Source organism: Typopeltis vanoorti, chromosome 20 (assembly GCF_054136105.1).
Source record: "Typopeltis vanoorti isolate ZY-2024b chromosome 20, IOZ_Tvanoo_1.0, whole genome shotgun sequence".
Lineage (NCBI taxonomy): Eukaryota > Metazoa > Arthropoda > Arachnida > Uropygi > Thelyphonidae > Typopeltis > Typopeltis vanoorti.
Window position 1 is genome coordinate 67,504,681 of NC_143568.1, and position 23,105 is coordinate 67,527,785.

Consider the following 23,105-nt stretch of genomic DNA (forward strand, 5'->3'; position numbering starts at 1 on the left):
CAAACCAAATTATTTTTTAAAATGTTGATCTACAAAAGGACATTAAATATCCCTTATCTAATTATAGTTAAATATGATACAATTTAAAAGTTTTGAAAATGACCTCAGTGAAGTTTTCCAGATTATGTCTAAAATGGCAGTTTTGCTGTAAAGAACTTGGATATTTATGAACTTGTGACTGTTTAATCTCAATAGTGAGAAGGAAAAAAGGTACAAGACTTCAAAAAATTCAAATGCAAGGTTTTGCAATAAGATATTTCTAAAGGAGTCTTGAGAGATAACAGATTGATTTGGAGGAAACTGTTGATAGGAAGTTAGTAATGATGTAAGTTCTTCATGTAGTACTATCATAATATCCTGTACACCCTGCTGAGGGTATATGTCAGGAATATGATGATGAATATTTCTAAAGATATGGTGGGATAATCTAGTTATTCTTAATTTTTTTTGAGAATGAAGAAATACATTCAGTCTAGGTGCTAAATTTATTTATGAAAAGGAAAATCTCCTGCTGTTAAAAAAGAATCTGCACGCCCAGTACTGGAAAAACTCAATATATCACAGATGATATGACTATTCCCAGTCATACCGTCCCTAATATGCAGGACAACAAAAAATAAACTTGAACAAAATCTGTAAAGAAAAATTTGAAATTGTCTTTACAAAAAAATTAACTTCTAGAAGATAAAAAATGGATATTGAATTTTCTAGCAAAATTCTTGTTTTGCAAGAATTTAGCAAAATAACATTAAATCTCTAGTAAAAGGTTTTCAGTTTGCCTTGACTCACATAACATTCCAAAAATAGATATAATGGATCTTGTTGAAAATATAGCTACACTTATGAAAAAATAATGCAAATGATTGTAGATTCAAAAACTGCTTTTCTGGTTAGATGTTACTATCCTTTAAAAATAATATAATGGCTTGGAAAGATAGCAAACTTAGAATTAACCAAGATATCATTTTGAAAGATAATGCATTAGCTTTCAAAATGATATCTTTAATATAATAAATTTAGTTTAATCCTTTATCCAAGTGTGAGCATACAAGGTTTGCACTGAAAGTATCTTCAGGAACCAGTTCCTATGCATTCGGTATTTTTTTTTTTTTTAATGTATTGATTCATAATCAAAGCTCATTGTTTATTTATATTTACATGTTTATCCAAACCCAGATGAAGCCATTAGTTTATGTGGTGAAACTAATAGGTGACTAGTAGTATCAAATCTTTACAACCAATAAACCCAGCATTAGTTATTTTTATTACATTAGTTTTTGTGGTCCAAAATAACATACTTATTATCATAGTTCCTTGTTATATTCCTACGCTTTCTCAACTATTTGTCAACTGTAACTCAACTCCTACTAATCTGAACTCAGATAATTCTTCAAGTGTCTCTTCCAATATATATATATATATATTTAGCTTCTTCTCAAGCATTCTTACTTAAATCTTACCTGGAAAACACTCAATAGAGAAATTCCACTAATTTTCACATTGACTTGTTTCTCAAAATCTACTCTAATCATCTGGAATTTGATTTTCTGAGTATGTCTGAATTATGCAAGGATTAATAAAAGCTCTACAACTTTTATACCTCTATATAGGAACATTTCTGGTTTCTGATAGGTCTTTCTACCTCACATATTGATGATGATTGCATTCCTCTTGAATATATTCTGCCATTCCTCAGTGACATTTAACACACTTTCAAAAGTAAATACTCCAGACTAGAATATATTTTAAGTTTTCATGTCACCTTTATCATTTGATTCCTTGTACAGAATTCTTTCTTCCTTTTTATTCTTTTCAATAGCCTCCAAAACATTTTGCTATCTTCCTGATGTTAAGTGAATATTCTTACTTGTATTTTTATGACTTTCACTTAGCTAATTTTGCACACTTCTTAGCTTTCTTGCAAACCCTTGCATTTCCCCCCTTCAATAATATTTGTATATTTGAGTCAACAGTCCACTTCAGAAAGTTGCTTGATTTTCTTTTTAAAATCTTTCTTGCATATTTTTATTTTCATTATGATATTCATTTTTGTCATATTCAAAATTGAAGGTAATTTCCTGTATGCACATCTTTATGCTGAAATATTGTTTCAGTGATGATTAGTTCATGTCATGAACAGAAGTCCAACAGGTAATTAGCATTATTATTATTATTAGATTTGCTCTTTTTTTCCAAATTTTCCCAAAACACATTTGGTATTCATTTCACTCTGGTGTTAAGATCTCCAACAAAGATCAACTTTTTTGTCAGTTGCCTTCTCTAATGACTCCAAGAATGCTTCTATTGTTCCTTAGTAAAACTTTCTGTGATACCAGAAACACAAATAAGCATTGTGCAGTTCTCTATTTTTTGAGTAAATAAGATAGGAAATTTCAAACAGTGATGGATGTCTGCCCATCACTATTTGAAATTTCCTATCTTATTCACTCAACCTATTAATTCAAGATTATCTTAGTGTTTAGTGTTGAATACTACAGTTACTTCTTTCTATCAAAGATCATTATTGCCTGAATATAACATCTTGCAGCTGTTATTAAAAGAATCTTATAGGTTTTTGTCTTCTCTGTTTTTTGGTAACACCAATTATGCAAATTTTATATATTTTATGTATTTATTTAATTATTTTTAAATTCTTTTGCTAATTCATATTTTAAACTGTGCCTTGTGTACTGCTGTAACCTTTGATCTGGTGTAATATGATCTTTTGTCCTTGTACCAATAAACCATTAATAAATCATTTAGTTTTTGTTTATTATAGTAATAAACTTACACAGATTGTAAAACCAATATTACTCATTGCCATACATGAATGAGCAGTTAAGAAGAAACATGCCGATGTGTTTTTTAAACAGCTAGAGGTTATAGTCTTTGGAGGAACTGTCCAGATGACTGTTTCAGAGAAAGGTAGAAATAAAGAGGATGGGGAAATGGATGGCTAGGTTTGAAGATGAGCTGTAATTGGATGTTGATCAGCATCTGCTTGTACTTTTACAAGTTTAGTGGAAATTGGAATGATGGAAGCCAGTTCAGTAGAATTACACCCATGAAGTCTATGAGAAAGTGATTTTTTGTGTGTGAGAGAGAGAGAGAGAGAGATGGGGGGGGGGCATCTCAATTGGTTATGAGATGATTTTCCAGAAATGTTTGTTGTTTCTGAATAGCAAGAAACATTTCTAATGAAATTATTGGTGTCTCACCCCAAATAACTTGTAAAGCCAGTTCTAAGATTTGGCATTCCTTCTCAAGAATATTGGAAAGAAAAAGGACATTAATTTTTTTTTTTTTTGCTATGAATGTGATGTGTTTTTTTTGGTAACGAAGTCAATTCTCAAGGCACTGACTATGGAAGAGTTTAAAACTCGAAATACACTGCTTGGAAAGAAGTCAATAGACACACACACACACACACACAGTGTGAGGAACAAACATTCACGACACCCACCTTAATAAGATGTAGGACCTCCTTTCACTGTGATGACTGCAGCAATCCTACAGAGCATACTTTCCACAAGCATCGATATGAACAATGGGAATTTTGGGCCATTATTTCTGTATGCATGTAATTGCTGGGGGGGGGGGATGGACATCCCTTGACCTAACCCACTGTTCCAGTTCATCCCATAGATGTTCATTAGGGTTGAGATCAGGGCTCTGTGGAGGCCTAGTCAAGTGTGGTGATGTTGATGTCCACAAACCATGCAGTTACAACAGCAGCCCTTATGACATGGTTCATGGTCTTGCTGAAAGAGATAATGGTCAGTTCTGTAGAAACTCCACAAAGTAGGAAGCATTGCATTATCCAGAATGCTCTCATACCTCTCAGAGTTCAATGTTTGCGGTACCATAAACAGAGGTCCAAGGCCAAACTAGGAAAAACAGGACCATACCATCACACTGCCACCTTATAATTTCATAGGGTGGCAGTGTGAAACAATAGTAAAAGACGTTCATTGGGCATCTGCAACAATGCACGTCTTTGCATCACTGAGGATGACAATGCATGCTGGTTCGGGCAATATGCATGTGGGGCTTGCATACTGCAGTCCTACCATGTTGTGAGCTTCGGTTCTGAATATTTTTGTAGATTCATCGATGTCCAGAATACGCATTCAACATGCTGGCTCACGAATGGCAGTTTTTACATATTATGCTTCGTAGCACCTTACGGTCACATCTGGTGAGTGTGGCAGGTCGTACTCTGCAGGTAACACCTGCAGTTGACTCCCTGCACTTCCATCTCAGTATGGTATCTGATTGTTGACCTGGGATGGCCCAATTTGCAAACAAATAGGCCTGCATGAAATCTTATTACAATGCCTCTTTCAAACTCCATCAGTTCCCCTTTCCAAGCAGTGTATTTGAGTACAACAAAGTTGAGCAAATGAAAAGTGAAAAACTGAACTATCATCAGTCAAACCATGAACAAGGCTTGAGCTCATTGAAAGGGGGATCATTTATATACAGAATGAAGAGCTTGGGTAAAAGTATAGAGTAAATCTGAGACAAGAGAAAGCCATCTAATATGGCCAGAAAGGAAATTTGCAATATAATTTCGCAAAGGGTGGGAGGAAACCATAAGGTGGTAGTTCAGTAAGTAAGTCCTTATGCCAGACTTGATAAAAATCATGCCCTGGATTTGTCTAATATAATTTAATAAATGCTAATGGAATTTTTTCTTAAAGTCCTAATGGCTTATATCTTTAATGCCTACTTATAGCTTTTTTTTCAATTCAAAGCTTTTTATTTCACATTTCTAGCTTATTCAGAATATTCATTTCCATGGGTGCACAGATACTTTATCAGTAGTTTGGCAGTGAAAAATCTGAAAACTGAGCATAACTTGCTTTTCTCATCCAACACCCAATTGTAAGTAATAATCAAAAATATCTGTTATATAAATAACACCTCTGAAATTTTTAGTTTCAAAAATTACCAAGAACTTATGAGAATGCAACCTTAGATATTATTATTATTACGTGACCCCTCCAAGGAGTCCAAAGACTCATCGAGGCATGGCACCTACTCTACAACTCTCCATCTCCATCACTCAATCCACCAACTACAGTGAACCGCTTCATCTACACCAATATCACCTGCTACCCACCACCACTAGTATTTTCAAAGACAAATCACAAACATCCATGTCCACGATGGGATTTTTACCTGTAGCCTTTTGGCTGGATAGCAAATATGCTAACTACTTGGCCAACCAGACGGCATCATCATCAAAATTCCTGAGATATACAATATATACCATACCCTCGGGGAGTACAGGATAATTATGATAATAATACATGCAAAAGTGACACATTTACTAACTTCTGATCAACAATTTTCCTCCAAATTAATCTGTCAAGATTCCCATATTATCAGATCTTATATTTCTGTCTTTTATGGTTGGCTGAGTGGTTAGTGTACGAGGGTAGTCTGAAAAGTCCACGGGCTTGACCATAGATGGCAACACTATCAGCACGATTTTTTTTCTAAGTTGGTACAACTGTAATAAGCATCCATGTGAAATTGCAAGTCAATCTATCAAGTAGTTTGTTTTATACAACACTTTCTGAAGCAAAAGTGAGACAAAAGTTATCTGTATCCCTTGAAATGGATAAAATTGAGTATTGTGCTGTTATAAAATTCTCTGTAAAAGAAGGTTTAACGCCAAAAGAAATTCATTCAGAGTTCATAAAAGTTTATGGGCACTGGCACTCTTCTCCTTTTTTTTTGATAATTAAGAAACGGGATAGCAAGTTTAAACATGGCCGTACCAGTCTTGAATATAATCCACGTGAAGAACGTCCCAAAAGTGTAACACTAGAAATCATTGATCAAGTGCACGATATGGTATTGGATGACCGACGACTCAAAGTGAGTGAAATTGCTGAGACTATAGGCATTTCGAAAGAAAGTGTAGGATATATTTTGCACGAAGAATTGCAAATGAAAAAGCTTTGTGCAAGATGGGTGCCACGCTTGCTCACAGCAGATCAAAAACACACTCACATGAAAATCTCTGAACAGTGCTTGGAGTGTTTTAACAAGAATAAAATTGATTTTGTGCATTGATTTATTACTATGGATGAGACTTGGATTCACCCCCACCAGAATCCAAACAACAGTCAAAACAGTGGACAGAAGCCAGTTGTTCAGTGCCAAAGAAGACAAAGTCAGTTCTATCAGCAGGAAAGGTCATAGCATCAGTGTGTTTTGGGATGCTAAAGGCAGTTTGCTTATTAATTATCTTGAAAAGGGTAAAACAATAACCAGGGAATATTATTCTGATCTTTTAACCAGACTAGACAAAAAAATTTATAGAAAAGACCTGGTTTGCGGAAGGAAAAAATCACCTTCCATCAGGACGATGCATCATTATCATCAAATTCCTGCCATGTACCCTCAAGGGGAGTACAGGATATGATAGTACAACATGAAAAAAAATTACATCATTACTAACTTCCTATCTACAATTTTCCTCCAAATCAGTCTGTTACTTGTCAAGACACCAACATTATCAGATCTTATATTTCTATCGTCTAAGGCACTTTGTACCATATCAATCCACCTATATCTTGGTCTTCCTCTGGGTCGTTTTGCTGCCAACCTGGCAGAGAACATCTGTTTTGCTAATTTTTCCTCGCCCATTCTGTTTAATTGACCATACCACCCGAGATTAGTTCTGCTAACGCATTCCTGGATGTTGACAATGTCAAGTACTTTCCTAATATCTTTGTTGTTAATATGTTATTGCCATTGATGCCATCTGTTCACGCCTCTAATCTTTCTCAGGACTCTCATATCTACGGTCTCCACTCATTGGTCAAGTGTTTTACTTCTGACCCAGCTCTCAGATCCATAAGTTAAAACTGGTTTGAACACTGTCTTGTATACAGCTAATTTAGTGTTCCGACTAATTTCTCTCTTATTCCATATGAATTTATTCAATTGACTTCCCACCATACCAGCTTTGCTGATTCTGTTGTCTATTTCTATATTAAATTTACCATCTTCACTAAAAATCGTGCCTAAGTAGCTGAAATGTTTTACTTGTTCCACAGGTTCTCCATTCACAACACAGATGACATTTTCAATGATTCTGCCTATTTTCATTGTCTTTGTCTTTTCATTGCTGACCTTCATACCATATCTATTACAACAGCTATTCAATTTAGTCAGAGAATCTTGCAGACTTGTAGCGGATTTATTTAGAAGTATAACATCATCTGCATAAAGCAAAGAGCTGACATTAACATCTCCAATTTTGATATCATATTTAATACCACTTTCCTTCATAATGTGATCCATATAGATAATGAATAACAGAGGGGATAATGTACATCCTTGTCTCACACCATATTTAACATTAAACTATCTTCCTGTACTTCCTTCAATTCTAACTGCTGACTTACAACTCAAATAAAGACTAAGTATATTGCTTGATATAACGCACCATTGACATCATATAACTGTAGCGTATTGAATAGCTTCTCTCTTGGCACCTTGTCATATTTCTTTTCCAAATCGACAAAGGTTAAATACAGATCTTTGTTATATTCCCATGCTTTCTCGACTATTTGTCATAAAGTGAGGATCTGATCCTGACAGCCTCTATTTGAATCCAGCTTGTTGTTCACGAAGCTTTTCTTCCACAATTCTTCTCAACCGTTTCTCAAGTATACTTGCATAGATCTTGCCAGGAATGCTCAGTAGGGAAATACCTCTGTAATTCTCACATTCAGTTTTATTTCCCTTTTTATATATAGGTACTATGAGAGCTCTACTCCAATCATCGGGAATTCGTCCCTCTGTCCAGGCTTTCTGAACTATGCAGTGCAGCCACTGTAAGACTTTTATACCACCATATTTCAGCATTTCTGATCGAATATCATCTACTCCTGCTGCCTTTCCACATTTCAAGCCTTTGATGGCTTTTTCTACTTCAAGTATGGATATGTATTCCTGACTGCATGCCTGTTGAGTGTTTTTTACCACTGTGCTATCACTGCTTGTTTCATTTAGCAATTTTTCAAAGTAATTACTCCCTATCTCAAGGATATCTTTTTCTCCCGTTTTCATGTCACCTTTATCATCTCTAACTCCTTTTACAGCACTCTTTCCTCCATTTCTAAGCTTCTTCAACAACCTCCAGAATATTTTGCCACCTTCTTGATATTTATTTTCTATGTTCTTTCCAAAGTCCTCAAATGATATTTGTTTAGTGATGTTTTTTCTCTAAATTTTTGGTCTCAAAAGCAAGGTTTATGTTTTTTGAAATTTATGTTTCTAATTGCATAACAAATTCACAGGGAAAAATATTTAAATACTATGTTTTATAGTTAATATTGTTTTTAAGACATCTACTTCTTTATTTAAATTAAGCTGCATGAAATCTTGAGAAAGGTTTCTGGACATCTTCACTCACACTGGTTAAATTTTTAATATTCTATTAATAAAGAAAATAGTTTATTATTATAGTCCGTGCAGTTAGCCTAGTGGCTGTGCTCTTCGCAACCGTATGCCTGGGGAAGGAGTGTCCTAGGTTCGATTCCCGTTGGTGATGTGAGGAGCTGAAGTATCTTCCTCAGCCATTGCCAAGTTAGCCAGTCTTGGGTGTGGACAGTAGGGTTTTTCCCCCCCAGTTTATCCTATGGGTTTTTCATTCTGCAAAGCAGGCAAACCGGCCTTGAGAACTCAACACTATAAACATAGGATACACTGGGGAATAGGGCTGACCTTATCCTGTGAACAGTTTGAGGTTCGATGATTAACAAACCCTCGACACTGCAAGGTAAAAGAGGGAAAAGGAAGATGAGATGAGTTTATTATTATTATTATTAATTTTGCCTATTTCTAAGAAAGCAACTGCAGTTACATAAATGTCAGAGAAGCAAAAAACCATATGGATATATGAATAAATGATTTTTATCCTACCTTTTATATAAAGTACCAATTAGATAGGAAGATACAGGAAGATGGAGTTTGAAGTCCAATTTCTCATGTGTTGATCCATCTTCTTTCTGAAGATGAGAGATTTTATATCATATTAAAATTTAGAGATAAAAATTATTAATGTTAATAATTACTGTTAATGAGAATGGGTTCAACAAAATATACAGTTTTATAATCTCATATTTTACAATTAATACAGTATCGATCTAAAAGTTACTGCCTAAATAATTGTTCACTTAATAGTTACACAAAGATTTAAGAGTAGCTACTGTCCATGACACAGTTGCCAATGTTCTAATTACGATGATAAATAGGAAAGTATGCTTCACATTAATATATAGGTAAAACTTGCAAAATATCTTTCAGTATTAACATCATCATCATGGTTCTACCAGGAAGTCATTGAGGTGAAGAACTCACTGAGGAAGGGGGGGGGGCTTTTTTCAGTTAATCATGACCTAATATTTAATCTACTTCTAATAAATTAATCAAATATTGCAATCACAACATATAGTGGTAACTCATTCCATACATTCACCATGTCACAAGAAGAAATTATTAGACATCATGTTTTCCAACTATCCCCTTAGTTGCCATCCAGGAATCAACATGAATTCTATTCACCACTTGCCATAAGCTGAAAACTTTTATATCTTTACTAACTTGTATGTTTCTATCATATCTCCTTCTCATCTATCCATTCCTCAAACTGCAGACTACATTCCATCTGATTCTCGTGTGCACAATTTCATATGATTATACTTTTACTCTGCCCCAATATAAGCAAATAATGATGTCATACTTTAGACCAGGGCCAAACCCTTTTGAAAAACATGTGCCAAACTGCTGAAAGGTTTAAGAAAAAAGCAAATTGTTGAATGTCCATAGAAATTGTGAACAGTAAATTATTAAATTGTAAAGATTAATAGTAGTCTTTTTTATTTTATATACTATTGTCACATTATAAGTTATGCACAATACAAAATTATCAGTAAGAGAGAATAAAATACATTCAAGTTCTATTTTATAGATTTATTTACCCCTCCCCCAATCCAATAAAAAAAAAAATTAATCACAAATGAAATAAATGCAAGTCATTTGCAGGAAGTATGTTCAAAAAAATTAATGCAACATCAATAAATGCTTTAAAAGAAATAACTATGTGAAGTATTTGAATAAAAAAGACAAATGTGACAGAGAAAGTACATGAGCAGAACACAAGTGTATATCAATATGGCCCTGAGTGGCATAAGTACAGCTGAGGTCAAACTGTCAGGTAAAAAAAAAATAAAATAAGCCTATAAAAACAAATGTTCATAAAAACATAAATACAAAACCAGTTGTTTTGTATTTATGTTTTTATACATGAAGTTCAATTATTAAAAATAATATATACAATATGTGCTTCGTCTATATAAAGTAATAAATATTAATGCTCTGTAAAAATTTAAAAACAAACTTGATTACTCTCATAAAATCTGCCCGAGTGTGTAGAGCTCAGATGGATTCATGAATATGACTAAAACAGTGACTGTGTTCATTGACAAAATAAGGGTAGTCAATTAAAATGTGAATGATGTTTAGTCTATTATCACAGAACTGACACATTGGTATGTCATTCCTCCTCGATAACAAGGAGTGTATAAGATGACTACAAATGATGCAGAGCTATGCAAGAACAACTTTCTCTCTGCCCTGTGTAAACTTCCATAATTTAATTTCAGGCTTGATTTGATAGTTTGTTGTTGGTATCCCTATTCCATGACTGCTACTGGGATAAAAGTTTCTGTCTGATGATCTATCAATCATCAGTGTATGAGACAGGCAGATGGTGAAAATTTGACCTAGATTTTGTATATGCAGCATCATTTCCCTTAATCTCAATGTGGCTTGTAATCCAACAGAGAGAGGACATGATATATCTGAGAGTCCTGGATGTATCTGTAACTCCAGACATCTAATTCCCTATAAAGAACTTTGTGAATCTATGTGTAATGAACCTTTGGTAGCTTTGCAGTGAAGTTGTTACATTCCTTTGGGATCTGAGCTAATATTATGCTGTCTAGGAAGACTGCAGAAGATCCCACTACAGCCTTTCCTTTTGGACCATCTGTAGAGATAGGTACAGATGGTTGAAATGCAGTGCATCCCTTAGACCTAAGAAAGAGGGGCAACACTTGCCCTGGGCCGCTGTGCTTTAGAAGGCCTGTATATCACAAAAACAAAAAAATAAATTTATTAAATAAGAAGTAAAAAATGAAATATTCAGAATCAATCTCATGAAAAAATAAATTTTATGGAGCAACTTTGTATCAGAATGTGTGTTTTTGACTGCAACTCTATTAAATTAAAAAAATAATTAAATGATCATATATAGGTGTTATTGCCTACCTTTGCTGTATTTTTCAAAAGTATTGGTGAAATTAAAGTTGAAATTGTAGATGGATGAAGATAAGTCAATAATCAATGAGAAAGTAAAATCAGTGAGATGGAATTCTATTAATCTTAAAAATTTAAAATTGAGATAAGTCAAGTCTAAACATGTAAAAATGATAGAATATAATTAAAAGATATAATATGAACAAAGAATAGATTCAATAATGGATGATGTGATATTAATGATAAATATCACCATAACCGTCACAGTTTGATTTCAGTCTTGATAAAGCATGTTGTTGGTGTCTCTGTTCCATGATGACTGCCAACGGGATAAAAGTTTGTCTTATGTGAGTAATCAATGTGTATGGGATAGGCAGATAGTAAAGGTCTGAGACCTTTACTTGGATCTTTACATCCAAGTAAAGCATCAATAGCTTAGAGAGGACATGCTGGATATGAGAGCCATGGATGTTTCTGTATCTCTCATCATCATCATCAAATTCCTGCCATGTACCCTCAAGAGGTGTACAGGATATGATAGTACTATATGAAAAAAATTGCATCATTACTAACTTCCAATTTATAATTTTCCTCCAAATCAGTCTGTTACTTGTCAAGACTTCAATATTATCAGATCTTATATTTCTATCGTCTAAGGCACTTTGAACCATATCAATCCACCTATATCTTGGTCTTCCTCTCTGTCGTTTTGCTGCCAACCTGGCAGAGAACACTTGTTTTGCTAATCTTTCTTCGCCCATTCTGTTTAAGTGACCATACCACCTGAGATTAGTTCTGCTAACGCATTCCTGGATGTTGACAATGTCAAGTACTTTCCTAATATCCTTGTTGTTAATATGATATTGCCGTTGATGCCATCTGTTCACGCCTCTAATCTTTCTCAGGACTCTCATATCTGCGGTCTCTAGTCTTTGGTCAAGTGTTTTACTTCTGACCCAGCTCTCAGATCCATAAGTTAAAACTGGTTTGAACACTGTCTTGTATACAGCTAATTTAGTGTTCTGACTTTCTCTCTTATTCCATATAAATTTATTCAATTGACTTCCCACCACTCTGCTGATTCTGTTGTCTATTTCTATATTGAATTTACCATCTTCATTAAAAATCGTGCCTAAGTAGCTGAAATGTTTTACTTGTTCCATTCACAACACACAGTTGACATTTTCAATGATTCTGCCTATTTTCATTGTCATTGTCTTTTTATTGCTGACCTTCATACCATATCTATTACAACAGCTATTCAATTTAGTCAGAGAATCTTGCAGACTTGTAGCGGATTTATTTAGAAGTATAACATCATCTGCATAAAGCAAAGAGCTGACATTAACATCTCCAATTTTGATATAATATTTAATACACTTTCCTTCATAATGTGATCCATATAGATAATGAATAACAGAGGGGATAATGTACATCCTTGTCTCACACCAGATTTAACATTAAACCATCTTCCTGTACTTCCTTCAATTCTAACTGCTGACTTACAACTCAAATAAAGACTAAGTATATTGCTTGATATAATGCTCCATTGACATCATATAATTGTAGCGTATTGAATAGCTTCTCTCTTGGCACCTTGTCATATTTCTTTTCCAAATCGACAAAGGTTAAATACAGATCTTTGTTATATTCCCATGCTTTCTCGACTATTTGTCGTAAAGTGAGGATCTGATCCTGACAGCCTCTATTTGACCTGAATCCAGCTTGTTGTTCACCAAGCTTTTCTTCCACAATTCTTCTCAACCGTTTCTCAAGTATACTTGCATAGATCTTGCCAGGAATGCTCAGTAGGGAAATACCTCTGTAATTCTCACAATTCAGTTTTATTTCCCTTTTTATATATGGGTACTATGAGAGCTCTACTCCGATCATCGGGAATTCGTCCCTCTGTCCAGGTTTTCTGAACTATGCAGTGCCGCCACTGTAAGACTTTTATACCACCATACTTCAGCATTTCTGATCGAATATCATCTACTCCTGCTACCTTTCAACATTTTAATGCTTTAATGGCTTTTTCTACTTCAAGTATGGCTATGTATTCCTGATTGCATGAGCGAGTTCCTCAAGATCTTTTTCTTCTGAGATAATGTTGGTCGTCTATTCTTAAGCATATGTATTATGCTGAGTTTCTGTGCAATATGGTGAGTCGATATGAAGTGCAGGTAACATCCAGTGTGTGTTGGATTTCGACAGATTGTGAGCTTGATTTGTCCATCCTCTTGTTTCTTTTTTTTTTTTAGTTAAACATCTAGCCCATCTATTGAAAGAAAATATAAAAAAATCAGATTCCTTCATAAAGAATTCTAAGTATTTCACTGAAAAATTAAAAGGCATCTCCATCTTAAAAACAGATATCCTCGCAAGCTTAGATGTTGTTTCATTATTTACCAACGTACTTGTTGAAGAGGTTATCAATATCCTAGACAATCTCAATCCTCATGACACAGCTTAGCTTTTTCATCATTGCCTCAAATCTAATTTTTTTAAAGTGAATGACATGTTATATGAACAACTTGATGGCTTAGCCATGGGCAGTCCCTTATCACCTCCCTGCATTGATCTGTTCATGGAAAAACTAGAAGCTGACATCCTTTCCAAATTAAACCCAAAGCCGTTGGTTTGGTGGAGATAAGTAGATAATGTTTTCATAATTTGGAGAGGCACAGAAACAACCTTATTTGAATTTCTTACAAAAATAAATTCCTTCCACCAAAAAATACAGTTCACATTAGAGTTTGAAAAGAATAGCAAATTGCCTTTTCTAGATGCACTAATCAAGAAACAAGAGAATGGACAAATCCAGCTCACAATCTATCGAAAACCAACACACAGGACATTACCTGCACTTCAAATTGACTCACCATATTGCACAGAAACTCAGCATAATACATATGCTTAAGAACAGAGTGACCAACATTATCTCAGAAGAAAAAGATCTTCTTGATGAACTCGCTCTCATATCTCAGACCCTAGTAAACAACAGTTACCCAAGAAATATAATCAAAAAGATTCTTCATAGAAATCCTCCACAACAGCAACCTTCTGTCACGCAATATGCATCGTTCATCGTCATCACTTATGCAGGCTCAGTGTCAACAAAAACTGCCAAACTCCTTAAGTCTTTCAATGTCAGAGTTGCTCTCAAAAACCTGTCAAGACAATACGCCATATTTTAAGATTACCAAAGGACATTAATGCCTTCTTCAAATACGCAGGTGTATACAACATTCCATGTTCCTGTGGATTAAATTACATAGGGCAAACATCGAGAAGCCTGGAAATTTGAAAAAAAAAAAAAAAAAAAAAACATGCAGGAGACATGAACAACAACAGAACAGATACTTAAGGATTAGCCCATCACTTCTCGATTGGGATAAAAGCTCCATGCCCTATATAGAAGAGGATTTTCGATGTAGAAACTTCAAAGAAGCCGCAGTTGTACTCCGCTCTGGAGAAAATCTAAACAGAAATCAAGGAATGATTTTGAAAGACATCTGGAAAAGCCTAATCAGTTCGCTCAGCTTACCAGAATTTCATTTTGCCAAAAATTATATAACGCGTTCAATAAATAAACAATGACTGATACACCACGTCCCATGCTTATGATGTTACACGCCGTTTTAATTTATTTCACTGTGTTACTCAATTCTTCTTTTTTACTAGTAAACGTTAGTTCCATGTCGCATTACACATTCCTGAAGAAGCCAGACAGTAATGCTGGTGAAACTTGTAGACAATTATTATATATTTTACAAATATCTGGTCAACTAATAAAGCCAAGATAAAAATTCAGTTGCAATATTCAAGAAGTGACCAAAAACAACACAGAGACATACTTTTAATTTTTTTAGGAAATGGCAACGTAAACTATATCATTAATTATAAAAACTTTAATTAATAAACTACCTATATTTCGGCAATGTTACATTGCCATCTTCAGGGATCACAAAACAATGATATATACATGCAGGCACTAACACTAACAAATGAGGCTGAAGAAAGGCAATTGAAGTCAGTCCTAGAGTCCTAAAGGTGCCACCTAGCAGGCCAAGATCTTTATCTTGGACATTGTACTGATGATCTTAGAATGTAAGTTTCCCAAATTTGGGACAGTCATGCACCAAAATTTGTTGAGGTTTGGGAAATTTTTCAGAGCTGAGGCTGATTCAAGGAATAATCTTGAATCAGCTTGTACTTGCTGCAGTGTAATAAAGTGGCCTTCCAGCTTATTCTGTGGTGGGTGTCTACAATGCATGTTCAGTAAGTCCTGAGTGGCGCTATTGGTGGAATCGGATGTGGTCATTGTGTTCAGATATCCTGATATTGGCTGTCTTGCCTGTTTGGCTGTAGTAGGACAGTTTGCAACTGCAAGGCACCTGATATACTCCAGGTAGGTCTAGGACAGTGTTTCTTAAACTTTTTTTGCCATTTTTTTGCAAAAAAATGTTGATTGTTTAAGTGTTTTGAGAAATTGTGAAGTGTATCCAGGCCATGCAGCCATATAGCAAACACATCATCCACATAGTGCAGCCAAACAGTGGATTTATGTGGGGCAGAGTTTAAGACTTTTTCTGCAAAGATCCCCAAAGTTTCTCAATACACAAACAATCAACAACAACAAAAACAGTTTCCCTTTCTTAGATACGCTGATTACATGCCAGCCTGATGGATCCACAGCTTTCTTTGTTTACAGGAAAGCTATACATTCAGGTAGATACATTCACCAGCAGTCACTCCCCCCACCCCAACTCCCAACAATATGGGATTATTAAAAAAAATTTTGCCCTGTTATGTATAACAGGGCAAAATTAATCAGTTCAGATAACAAAGTCCTAACTACTGAACCCCATATCCTTAACACCTTAGCCAATGGCTACAACCCTCAAAAAATATTAAACAGAGATTACTCTGTTTAATAACAGAGACCTCATAACAGAGATTACTCTAAATCTATCATCATTCCATATATCTGGGGTACATCCAAAAAACTAACAAAAATCCTAAGAAAATATGCCTTACAACTAGTTACAAACCAAATAAGAAATTAGTATCTCTTATCCACTCCAAAGGCTACAACCCTCAAAAAATATTAAAACCAGTTGACCACAACTCCCCCATCTCCGCCCTCATAACAGAGATTATTCTAAATCTATCATCGTTCTATATATCTGGGGTACATCCAAAAAACTAACCAAAATCCTAAGAAAATATGACCTCACAACTAGTAACAAACCAAATAAGAAATTGGTATTTCTTATTACTCCAAAGATCAGCCACTTCCCCTAGACCTACCAGGAGTATACCAGGTCCCTTGCCATTGCAAACTGTCCTACTATATCCAAACAGGCAAGACAGCCAATATCAGGATATCTGGACACGACTACATCCAGTTCCACCAATACAGCCACTCAGGACATTCGACACCCACCACAGAATAAGCTGGAAGATCACTTTATTACACTGCAGCAAGTACAAATACAAAAGATTATTCCTTGAATCAGCCTCAGCTCTGAAAAACTTCCCAAAGCTCAACAAATATGGATATATGAGACTGCCCCAAATTTGGGAAGCTTACATTCTAAGATCATCAGCTTAATGGCCCAATTTAGCATGCTAAGGGGTGGGGGAGGGGTACCTCTAGGACTGACTTCAGTTGCCTTTCTTCAGACTCATTTGCTCGTTGTTAATGCCTGTGTGCAAATATCATTGCTGAAATATAGGTAGTTATTAATTAAATTTTTATAATTATAACATAGTTTAGTGCTGCAATTCCCTAAAAAATTAGAGGTAGTCTAACTAGCATATAAGCTTATCTACAAGGATTACCAAACATATATAAATGTTTTGGAAAAAAGCAAAGCTAATAATAATCTTAAGTATTAGCTGGATTTGTACACATATTTTTAGTGTTGGAGCATGATCGTCTATGTCCTGAATAGAAATCAAGATGAAAGAAATAAGAAAAGTCTTAATGACTATGTTATTCGTTGATAGCGATGTTTTTCCATTGGCTTAAGACATAAAAGTATACAGAAGTTTTGAAACTGGAAGTGATCACCATTTAGTATTGAGCAGGATAGAACTGAATTTCATATTGAAAAGAAGATTGTATAAGAAAGTTTTAAAATGAATCAAAGTTGAGCAGCTGTCATAAGTAAACTGTAGACTCAAATAGATGAACATTATTCAGGAAGATATTGAAAGCAAGATACTGAGAACAAGAACCAAATCTTGAAGATTCAGTGGCAAACCCTGAAGAAAACTGACTGATTCAGTCAGAGAAGCGAGTGGTGAAATCGTTTGCTAGGATAGAAAAATCAGAACTCCACAGTGGACTCAGGAAAATAAAGAAGAATCATTAACTAAATTATAATGACAAAAAAAAGAAATTCTGTAATATGGCGACAATGTACTCATACTATGTTTATTGTAAATCAAACAAATAATAATAGAAAAATACACTGTTTATATATATATATATATATATATATATATATATAAACAGTGCCGATGCATGATCATCATGCAAGACCTATAACATATCAATGTCTTATGTGGTCAAGAGGGTAAGAAGAAAGGAGGAACAAGTTTTTGATAACAGTGGAGAAGAAAATATGAGAGAGGCAGTTCCAAAGAACAGAGGTAGATGGAATGAAAGGAGCCAAGGAAGGCAGTCAAGGAAAAGAAGAAATCTTATCAAAGGTTCCTGGAAAGTAATTCAGCATGTGATCTTAGAGAATACAGAGAAAAATGTAAGAAAGCAAAGCAATGTGTAAAACTGGCTAAACAAAAGTCATGAGAAGACTCTGGTAAGAGCATAGAAAATAAATATCAGGAAGATAGCAAAAGATTATGGAGGCTATTGAAAAAAGCTTAGAAATGGAGGAAAAAAAGTATTGTAAAAGGAATCAGAGATGATAAATATGACATGAAAACTAAAGATATTCTAGATGTTTGGAGTAATTACTTTGAAATATTGCTAAATGAAACAAGCAGTGTCACAGCATGGTGGTAGATAACTCCCACAGGAATGCAATCAGGAACACATATCTATACTTGAAGCAGAAAAAGTTACCAAAAACCTGAAACGTGGAAAGGCAGCTGGAGTAGATGAAATTTAACCAGAAAAGTTCTAATACACAGGTATAAAAGTTTTACAGTGGCTGCACTGCATAATTCAGAAGATCTAGGCAGATGGTTGAATTATGGATGTTTGGCATGGAACTCTCATAATATCAATCTATAAAAAGGGAAATAAAACTGAATGTGAGAATTACAGAGGAATTTCCCTACTAAGTGCTCCTGGTAAGATTTATGGAAGTATACTCGAGAAATGGCTGAGAAAAATCCTGAAAGGGAAGCTTGAAGAACAAGCTTATCAACATAAATGTAAACTATTTCTAGAATCTGCCACAGCATTACAAAATTCACCAAATCTTAAATTCAATGGCCTCACTTTAGCAAAAATCTGGGAGACCATTATCATGAGACTTTTACTAAGATTCCATTGCTGTATTAGAAGGTGCAGTTAGGACTGTAGGATCCTTTCACTCAGTCTGTGTTTGCAATCCTGCAAGTGTAAATGTGAAAATGACAGGTAGGGGCTACATTATTGCAATGTAGTCCTTATCTGTCATTTTCAGGTAGTGTGTTAAGTTCTGAATTAATCAAAAATTAAATTAATTTACTTTTCCTTCAGACTTAACATGGGCTTGCAAATTTGAATCAATTATTGATGTACCAGAATATACTAGACTCTTGTAAATTTCACTAAAATATTACTAAGCTGAGAATCCTTCATTTAATATGTGATATTACAAAGTATTGTGAATTGCTAGACTGTTTAAGTGTAAGTACTTATAGATTGCTGGGTGAAAGAGATAATCCGATTAAATTGAAATGACCGGAATCGAAACACGTGCATCATAAAGTACAGGTGCACCTTTTCGTAACCAAATAAGCCCCCCCCCCCCCCCCGCCACACTCATACACGCAGAAGAGTAGGCTAGGATTTCTGTGTGTGGCGCGCAGTGCTAGGTGACGCTAAAAAAATAAAAATGGGCGGAGTAATCAACGACGTGGAGTGAACATGTGGTGCGCAATTTAAAAAGTCGTGCAGCACCTAGGAAGCTCTCTTATGCTTCTGGTTTTTTAGGCAGAGTTTTTGGGCGGTCTTGCTGATGTAGCCTCCTCGTGGCGTCCCCTCGTTCCTCGCGGATTCGAGACAAGGATGGAGGAACTTTGCCATAGAATTCCCATCAAATTACTGGTCGGCGACCAGCCCAGCAGAAGGTATTATTCACCGATGCTTATGGAGATGTCGTTATAATGTTGAACGAGTTCACCATGGAACAACGTCTACCTATTTTCGGCAGCAGAAGTAAGTGCAGATTGAAACCTTGAAGAATACCTCAGAGAAAGCAGAAGGAATGCGGTGTCTAAAGTAATCGTCCAGACGAGATATGTAAAGTGGCCAGATAATTCTCCAGCAATTGGTAACGTACAATCCATGTTTTATTATGTGTATTAGAAGAATGTATGTAAACTTTAGGAAGGACTTTAGAGAAAGTTTTCTTTGAATGATAAAGTGAGTATTTTGTTAGGTAAATTAATTAAGAGCATGTGGTGCCTTAGAATTGTCTTTTAATGATAGAAAAGGTTATGAGAATTTTGTGGGAAGAAATTGTATAAGAGCACATGAAGCTAGTTTAGTAATTCAGCTAATAATTGTCCTTAGCATTAATGAATAAGTGTGATTTTACAAGTGTAAATTATAAGCATAAACTGAAGTTCTTTGTCATACATGCTAAGATAGATATTGAGAATCTAAGTAAATTAGTGCTCATTCATTAGCAATTGCAGATTAAATTTTAAGAGTGAATTCATAGAATGTATAATGTTTCAATTGAATTAAATGTTTTGCTTCTTTTGTTTAACTAATGACTTGCTTGATTTTCTTCTCTGTTGCACTTGCTCATAAATTACGGACCACAGTGGGAGATTAATTTATAGAGGCTACGACTGCAAACGTAACTCTTAGTAACGTAAGATCGTATGCTAAACTGTGTTCTGGTTCCTCGATTCTACACTATCTGTTAATCTAGGATTCGGGGTGACACAGTGAAAAATAAATTTTTCCTGAATCCGGAAAAGGAATTAGAACCACTGTGAGACAAAGGAATAGGTATCCGCCATTAGTAATTCCTTTGTCCTACAAACCACTAGCATTGTTCTTGTAAGTATAGATCAGCCATGAGAGATATTGAAGTTAAGAGAATTAAGATTGAAGATAAAGTTTTAGTATAATTAAGAATAATCAAGAGGTAAAGATAAGAGAATATAGACTAAGTATAGAGTAAAATAATAAGAATAAAATAAAAGAGCCAAAGATTTTACAGTGATTATTATATTGCCAATCAAATGCTTTTGATTTTTTCACTTCTCTAATTTCTTGCTGCACATCCTCTACATCAGGGATCAGCAAACTTTTCAGACGCTCGTGGGCTACATTCAACTTTTGTTTTTAATAATCGGGCCGCAAGCTTTTATTTAAGAAAAAATAGTGAGTGAAAAAAATACTTAAGTTATCAATTATTATGTCAATCTTAAAAAACACAGAAATATTTAAAGTACGAGATATAAAACAAGCATGAAAATCAAACAATGAAAAATTATTATCACTTAAAAACAAAGTAATATATCCATCACAATATGTACATATGCCTCCCTGCTTAATGTGACTTTTGTGATTGTTTTCCCTTAGCCAGATTATCTAGATCCACTTTATAACCTGAGGTGCAAATTCGAATCGAAGCATGCAAATATTCATCAGTCAGTCGAGAAGAAATTTTATCTTTTCTAAGACTCATGGCAGAAAATGCTTATTCGCAAATGTAGGCGCTTCCCAAATGCAACTATCATCTTTGTGAAACTGATTAATCCTTCAATTTTTTTTTTTTTGGTAAGCATCGATCAATGTCAACATTAAAAGCATTCAAACATAATCGCATTTCGATGTTATTTTTTATGAAAATCCACAAACCTTGTTGAAAATTCCATTTATAAATCTTCAAGAATACCAGCAAAAGTTTCCTTTTGTTGCCATTTCCAAGTGGCACGGGAGATATCACGAAGTATAGGTATAAAATTATTTCAGATTTATTATTCATATTATAAAATGTATTATTTAAATAATTCAACATACAGGACACATGCCATGTAAGTATGGTCAACCTTTTATGGACTGCCAAAAACACACGTTTGGGCCACATGCGGCCTGCCGACCCCTGCTCTACATCATGAAATTAACAACTTTTCATAAATATTCTCATATAATCTTCAAAAGCTCAGGTGTTTGTGGCTTTTATTCAAAAGTATGTTAGATAACATACAAACTGTATAAAGATATTAATTTTCCAAAGAATTACTAAAATATATTCTTTACATTTCCCCCAACCCACACTAAACTAAGAAACATTGCAACAGACTCTTCGATCTAGAAACTGATCATAAACCACATCAACTTTGACTTGCTTTGAAATGAAATACAATAAAAAAAAATAACGCAATGAAAAAAAAAAAAATCTAGAGACTAGAAAAGAAATCTTTCCATATTTCTGAAGTGTGGAAAGGCAGCTAGAATGAAATGCTCAAATATGAAGTATAACAGTGCACAATTCAGAAGGCTGAATATAATTATAAATATAAACAAATATAATTCCAAAGAAGAGATTTTGCATGGTGCCCATCTTAATAGCAGGAAATAAAATTGAATGGGAAAATTCCTAAGGAATTTCACTATTATGTATTCTGGGTAAGATTTATGCAAACATACTTGAGAATAAGTCAAGAAAAATAGTGGAAGACATACATGGAAAGGAACAACTTGGGCAAAGGCAAAACAGGGATTGCCAGGACCAGATCTTTACTTCATGACAAACAGTAAAGAGAAATTATACAAATATAATACAAAGTTGTATTTAAGTTTTGCAGATCTGGAAGCATACAACAAGATACCCAAAAGAAAAAGTTTTCAAACAAAACAATTTCTAATTGTTCTGTGTAATTTACTAAAAGGGAAATTACACAGAGCAATTACTGCTTATAAATTGTGTCAACTCTAAGAAGTGAAAGATTACAGGAAGATGGTTTGATGTCTTATCAAATGTAATGAAAGGGTACATGCTATTATTATTATTCTCATCAGCAGATCTTGGAGTCAAGAGACTCATTATGGGAGGTCCCACTCTCACATTCACAGCTCATCATACCTTGACTTAAATGCATTCACTATCTCTGCCCTCATCACACACACTATCAGGCAATGCATGCCAATCACCCACCACTCTGTAAAAATTCTACCCCCCCCCGATCACACCCATCTTATATAGCTTCCAGGGATGGCCGCTTGTACCCCCCCCATCTCTCCAGATATTCTATGAAAAGCCTCATCTACGTTAATCTGGTAATTACTCTTTACCAACTTATATGTCTCGATGACATATACCCTCTTCCTTCTATCCACTAGGTTCTGTATTGCATTCTCTCAATCTGTCCTCATATTCCACATTCTAGAGACCAGAAACCAACTTAGTCAACCATTTCCTAACTCTCTCTCTCCAATATATCATCATCTTTTTGAAAACTTAGCGAACAAATCTGTGCAAAATAATTCACATGTGGCCTGATCAAAGCTTTGTACAATAGAATCAAAACATACTTCAAAACATGTCAGTATT

General features: G+C 34.6%; 1 protein-coding gene across 3 annotated transcripts in view; it reads right to left on the reverse strand.

Annotated features, from left to right (window-relative positions):
* Window positions 1–23,105, reverse strand: part of g (adaptor-related protein complex 3, delta 1 subunit-like garnet) — a 563,264-nt gene that overhangs the window by 36,922 nt on the left and 503,237 nt on the right. For all 3 annotated transcript variants that reach the window (XM_090410782.1, XM_090410781.1, XM_090410783.1), the window contains one exon: window positions 8,950–9,035. In XM_090410782.1, coding sequence (XP_090266908.1) covers window positions 8,950–9,035 — 86 coding nt within the window. The remainder of the gene's footprint in view (window positions 1–8,949; window positions 9,036–23,105) is intronic.